The sequence below is a fragment of the Nematolebias whitei genome, chromosome 1 (assembly GCF_014905685.2).
Source record: "Nematolebias whitei isolate Nwh7 chromosome 1, NemWhi1, whole genome shotgun sequence".
Classification (NCBI taxonomy): domain Eukaryota; kingdom Metazoa; phylum Chordata; class Actinopteri; order Cyprinodontiformes; family Rivulidae; genus Nematolebias; species Nematolebias whitei.
The window spans coordinates 15,125,936-15,132,540 of NC_056498.1; the positions used below are offsets into that span (position 1 = coordinate 15,125,936).

The window sequence follows — 6,605 nt, forward strand, 5'->3', positions numbered from 1 at the left end:
GTTATATACCTGGATGACTGAGAAAACAAACTTTGTGTTTTTGAAACCATTAGTGAAAAGGCCAGACTTCAGGGATATCTGAGGCAGGCTTGAAACACAAGAGTCAGGGTGGCTTCTGGGTAATACCAGATGGCTAGGCCTCAGACTGACTAAGCCTCTTGGATGAGGGGCGAAACGTTTCTTTTTAACAAAAAAACGAAGTCCAGATGACATGATTCAACCTTTTTTGTTATTCATAGAGAATGTTTCACTATTACTCTTTGCTTTGTTCCACATGATTCATCTAGTTTTGCACCCACATTTTGGCTTGTGGATGTTTAAACTGCACTAAACTAAAATCTTATGTTTGTCTGATAATTTTATTTTCTTCTTGACAGTGCTCACGTTTGTTATAATCTTGATGTCTGTGTCGGTGACGTCTGCAACTGCATTATCAATTTCTGCCATTGCCACCAATGGGCGGGTGGTCTCAGGTGAGTCTTTCTGGAAAGACATAATCTAAGTGCCTTAAATAAAACACAAAAATAAAATAAAATAAATTCTTGTAAATTGATGTAGACCAAATAATTGGCTACAGATTTGATCCCTTCTAGAAAATGGACTCAAAACGGCACAATCCTCAAAGACCTTTTAAACTTTGAACCCAATAATTGAATAGAGATTTGATTTGTCTAAACTTTCTCATTTGGAAGTCTCAGACATAAAATTTCACAAAAATGGGTTGGATATTTTCCAAAATGGTAAATAGTGTATTAGAAGTAAAGTTTATGCATGATCAGGAAGCAGTACCTAAAAGAAATACCTAAAACAGATTTGAACGGAATGCATTTTCAAAAAAAGTCAAACAATTTCTCATATATCTATGTGTTTTTGTCTATTTATTTATTTTTTAATAACAGGTGGGACATATTTAATGATTTCGAGAACTCTGGGTCCTGAAATTGGAGGAGCAATTGGGCTGGTTTACTCCTTTGGCAATGCACTGTCATGTTCACTCAACACCGTTGGTTGTTCAGAGGTTATTCGTGATCTAATGCTGGTAAATCTTTGTTTTAAAAAAAAATGTTTTTAGAAATTGTAGGGACATCATTATAAGTATTAAATAATGCATATTATTACACTGAACTCAACACTGTGTTGTTCGGCATTACTTTACTATTTTTGTTACTGATAAATTGTCACTTATGTACTGTACAGTTATAAAGTGCAAGTATATGTCTGGTCTTGCAAGTGTACAAATAGCTTTTGCAACTGTTTTATTTAAATGTAACAGTTAATCATTTATATTATTGTGATCAACATGATTGAATAATGTAGGGTTTCAATGTCGTCATGGTGGATTCACTCAACGATGTTCGTATTATTGGTGTGATCACTGTGACAATCCTTCTGCTCATTACACTGGCTGGAATGGAGTGGGAGTCCAAGGTGAGCACATTTAAAGCACATTTCTGTAGCATAAATGAACCCTCTCCTTTTATGCCCTCTGACCTCCACTCATCTTTACATTGTCTTACTTACTCATCTTTTACTGCTTTGTCAAAAGTTTTCGTCAAAAGGTTGATTTACACTTTGCAAGAAACTGAAAACTCTTGCCATTGTAGCAGTTGTGTGACAAAAATTGCCATTTTGAGTGATTTCTAAGTTTTCTCACCTCATCTGAATTTTCTTTGAAACTAGTGAAATATATTTAATGCCACTGAGACTCAAATTTAATACTTGTAAATGCCATTCAAGGCTTTAAATTTGGCAAAATTCATTTAATAGCTTATTGTTTTTTAATGCCTTGTGGAAACCCTGGTTCAATCATAGGACACTGTAAAATCGCTGGACAAGTTGCTGCAACCTACCCAGAAAAGGTGCTTCCCTCGCAGGTGGCTGTCACTTGTCTTCTATCTTGTTCATTAAAATTGTTTCTGTTCACATGTAGAGAGCAAAAACACACTTGCGTTGAGCACAATACAGAGACCAAGATGAGGTAAAGATAGGGCAGCTGGCCTGGGACCAGAAAGTTGCAGTTCGACTCCCAGCCATTCCCACATCATGGTGTCTCTGAGCAAGACACCCAATCCCTAATTGCTCCCTGGATGCTCAATAGCTGCCCACTGCTCAACCTGGGTTTATCCCAGGTGTGATGGGTTAAATGCAGAGAACCGATTTTGTCATTGTCTGGGAACATACAGATGGCAGCATATAGCACGCACACACTTACTTATGCCCCTTCTCCATTAGTACATTTAGCATTTAGTCTGTACAGCATGGTTCTACTCAGCTCGGTACGGTACACGTTGTGTTTCCATTATGCTTTCACTACCGGTTCCAGTGGGCGGGGTTCAAATTGATGTCACGTGCCTTACCAGTTGGTGGCGGTAATGCTGGTGGTAAGACCATGAAAACAGGCATCGTACAGGGTGAGAATTTATTTTGAAGTCTCTTGTAAATTAAAAAGAATACACATTATTAAAATTATCAAATTAAACTTTATATACAGAACCTTTCCAAAAAAACTGAATATCATGGAAAAGTTGTTTAACTTCCATAATTCCATCCAAAAAGTTAATCTTTAATAGATGATAGATTTAGGGCCCACAATTTAAATTATTTCAAGTATTTATTTGTTTATTTTTACATAATTTTGGCTTCCAGCTCATGAAACCCACAAAAACAGGATTTCAAAAAATTAGAATACTGTGGAGACATCAGCCCGCACTACTCAGTTTTTGCAGAAAAAAAAGAGAGAAAGAAATTAGGATCACAACAAATCAATCAAAATATGGTACTTTCAAAACGATATGTCAATCTTCAATACTTGGTTGAGAATCTCTTTGCCTTAATCACTTCCTTTGTGTGACATGACATTGAGACAATCAGCCTGTGGCATTTCCTGGGAGTTATGGAAGCCCAGATTTCCTTCATGCTGTCAGCTCTTCTTTGTTGTTGGGTCTGGTGCTCCTCATTTTCCTCTTGAGAATACTCCATATATTCTCAATGGGGTTTAGGTCTGGCAAGTTGTCTGGCCAGTCAAGCACTGTCCTTCCACTAGACTTTTCATTGATATGCTTGGACACAGCAGTCTGTGAACAGCCAGCATCCTTAGCTATGAACTTTTGTGTCTTAACCATCCTATGGAGGGTATCAGTGATGGCCTTCTGGCCACTTGTTATATCTGCAGTCCTCCCCATATTGAACTGAATTGAAGCAATTTAATGACACCTGGGGAAACCTGTACATGTGCTTTGTTTAGTAGATGATTAGCGTGTCACACTCAGTTTAAAAAAATTCATGCCCTGCAAAATTTGGGCTGATTTCTTCACAGTATTCTAATTTTTTGAAATCCTGTTTTCGTGGGTTTCATGAGCTGGAAGCCCAAATTATGTCAAAATAAATATTTGAAATTGTTTTAATTGTGGGCCCTGACTGTGGCACCATTTACTTATTTATTTTAATCTTCACTGATTAAAAAAAATATTTTTTAATACATAAATAGTTTTTACAAATCGTTTCCACGCTCCGTGCGCCAGACCCGTCCTGGTCCACCCGTCTGCTGGGATCGGGGTTTGGCCTTCATGAACACACAAGGCCGGGGCCCGGACAACGGCCTTCTGTGAGTCAGCAGCTCATATGTTCCTCCACGGTGACCAGCGGAGCTCGGAGCCAGGGAGATGACGCCCTGCACAGCCTGAGGGAGCTCCAAGGCTCCATTGGAGAGGACCGTCAGAGCTCCATGTAGCTTGCTCTGAATTTTGTCATCGGCCACCAAGCACATAAACACATGCACTTCAGCATTAGACCACGGTGTTGTCATTATTGTGTATTGTTAAATCTATAAAATATGTCCAGTGGCTCCTCGAGTTCGAACACCGGTAATTGCAAATGGTGGATCGAATGTTGTGAAATTTCTCGAACAGCTAGTGGCTCCTCCCCCTGACCAATCAGTGACTGACAGTGTTCTGATGTCCCCCTTTGGTACGTGCTTGACCCGGTTGGTACCACAGAGAAAAGGATTCTGAAAAAAGGGGACCGGTTCTACGTACCTTTACTTAAGGAAAAGCCTTGGAACCATGCTGAGTCGAGTCGAGTCGGGCTGTACAGTTACCAATGGAAAAGGTGTATTACAAGTAAAAGTTTGCTACAAAACAGCAGATCTACGTAGATCAAAGAATCATACACGCATGGCCCGAATCATTTGCTCTGGGGCTGAATACAGCCGACTTTCTGGATTGACCAAAAACAAGCCCTCAGCTATTGAGTTCTGATAAATACTAAAGGTGATTAAATGCAGTAGGTTGAATATGATTGATTTCCTACAAAATACAGTTCTGACTCTGACTCTGACTGATAAAGACAATCTTGTGCCCCCTTTTAATGAAAGCTTAAAACAGCAGAAACATACGTCAAACCTTTCTCCCTTTTTACTACACTTCACAACTTTGTTCAAATGATATATATATATATATATATATATATATATATACAGTATACATACATATACACATATCTAATTAACTGACATATTTTTTGTAAAGCAAAACATATTACAACCAGGTGAGTAGTATACTGTGTACCTGATACTTACCATGCTGTTATGTAAATCTATTAAATATATGTGCCATGCTGTATTTGACATAGCTCAAAACTGATTTATTAACTGTGTTTTTGTTTATGTTTCAGACCCAAATGATGTTTTTTTTCTTTCTAATGCTCTCCCTTGTAAACTACTTTGCGGGTACATTTCTCCCTCCTACACCTGAGAAACAAGCAATTGGATACTTTGGATACAGAAGTAAAGTACTGCTTTAACTTCACATTTACAAATGTGTATTCATTTATTGTACAAAAAAAGCCTGTATTTTTTCAATTTCATTTTAAATTAAATTCTGTGTACATGTAGTTAGTTACTCATTGGTACAGTGGCTCAATTGGTTGAGCTGTTGCCTTTCAGCGAGAAGGTTGTCGGATTGAATCCTGGCTGGGGAAGTTTGTGGGTGGAGTTTTCATGTTCTCTCCGTGCATGTGTGGGTTTTCTCTGGGTACTCTGGTGTTCTCCCACAGACCAAAAACATGCATGTTAGACTGATTGGTGACTCTAAATTGTCTCTCGGTGTGAGTGAGAGAGTGAATGGTTGTTTGTCTCATTTGTCTCTATGTGTCCCTGTGATGGACTGGAGACCTGTCCAGGGTGTCCCCCACCTCTCACACAGTGACTGCTGGACATGGGCACCAGTAACTGCCATGACCCAGAAAGGAAGAAGTGGGCAAATGTAATTGATGGATGGATGTGGTTACTGAAAAAAACAACCATTTTAGCAATATGATCATTTAGTTGGATAGTGAGCTGCTTTAGGTTCAAAATTTTAAATGTGAAATTATATTTCAGTGTTAATTGAAGTGTCTTGTGTAAAATACAGACAAAACATTCAAATAAATACAACACAAAAAAATATTATTTTCAACCTTTTTTTTAAGTTAAAGAAAAAATGAAACTTTTTTCCCCATATTTTTCCACAAATATGGCACATCCCTAAATTTTATATTTGAGATAAAAAAAATTTGTTTCTTTTTTGTATGTTTGAAACACAGTTATTTATACCTAACCAAGTATTTTTTAACACCTAAACCCTAAAACTGTACAGTAAGTCAAAAGGTAGTATGTCATTGGACTTCCCTGGTGACGCCATTTGCAAGCACCATGTATCAGTGGGGACATCTTAAATTTGTCTAAAATAATTTATCATGCCCAACACATCTCAAGAGTACTAAACTGTGTTTTGATACCTGCACAGGTGCGCTCCTCTGACGGAAAATAATCTGAAGTCCATGTCTAAAGACTATGCAGAATAATGATAAATAATTGATAAGACTGGCTATTACTATGTAGTAGTAATTGCAATGTCGTAGTGAGATCAGCACACAATAGTTTATAGAAGAAACACATTTGGTGTATTTTGCAAAATAATTCACACATTTTATTTTTTCAATAGATTAACTGAGTTCTCAGTAAAAAAAAAAAAAAAATATATATATATATATATATATTTTTTTTTTTTTATGATATATCAAGTCATTTGTGATCTTCTTTGTAGGTGATATTTTGATAGAAAACCTGACTCCAAGCTGGAGAGGTCCCCAAGGAAATTTTTTCAGAATGTTTTCCGTTTTCTTTCCTGCTGCTACTGGCATTCTATCTGGAGTCAACATCTGTGGAGATCTGAAAGTATGAAAATAATTCAAATATTTTGGTACTCACTAGATTGATTTTTATGAACGATGTAACAGATGACCTGTTTACCTTTTACCTTTGTAGGATCCCACTTCCGCTCTCCCAAAAGGCACCCTGATGGCCATTTTCTGGACAACAGTCAGCTACGTGGGAATAGTAATAACTTCTGGTAGGTTTTTCATTGAACCTGGATTTGTTTTGCATTTATTTGCTTCTGATTTCACTTGTCAATTTAAAAAGCAAAAAATAACTAAATAAAATGAGCACTTTTCCTCTATAAATCCCAACAAATGTAGAACTGAGCAAACATAAACTCCTCCCTGAACACACCTAATGGATGCAAATATGTCCTGCATGTATGCTTCTCTCCTCTGCATGATATATA

General features: G+C 37.3%; 1 protein-coding gene across 1 annotated transcript in view; it reads left to right on the plus strand.

The window, feature by feature from the left end:
* The first annotated feature begins 979 nt into the window (after window positions 1-979).
* Window positions 980-6,605, plus strand: part of LOC119408489 (solute carrier family 12 member 3) — a 143,518-nt gene continuing 137,892 nt past the window's right edge. The window contains exons 1-5 of the mRNA XM_037675317.1: window positions 980-1,039; window positions 1,318-1,428; window positions 4,672-4,783; window positions 6,084-6,214; window positions 6,305-6,389. Coding sequence (XP_037531245.1) covers window positions 1,034-1,039; window positions 1,318-1,428; window positions 4,672-4,783; window positions 6,084-6,214; window positions 6,305-6,389 — 445 coding nt within the window. The 5' untranslated portion in view covers window positions 980-1,033. The remainder of the gene's footprint in view (window positions 1,040-1,317; window positions 1,429-4,671; window positions 4,784-6,083; window positions 6,215-6,304; window positions 6,390-6,605) is intronic.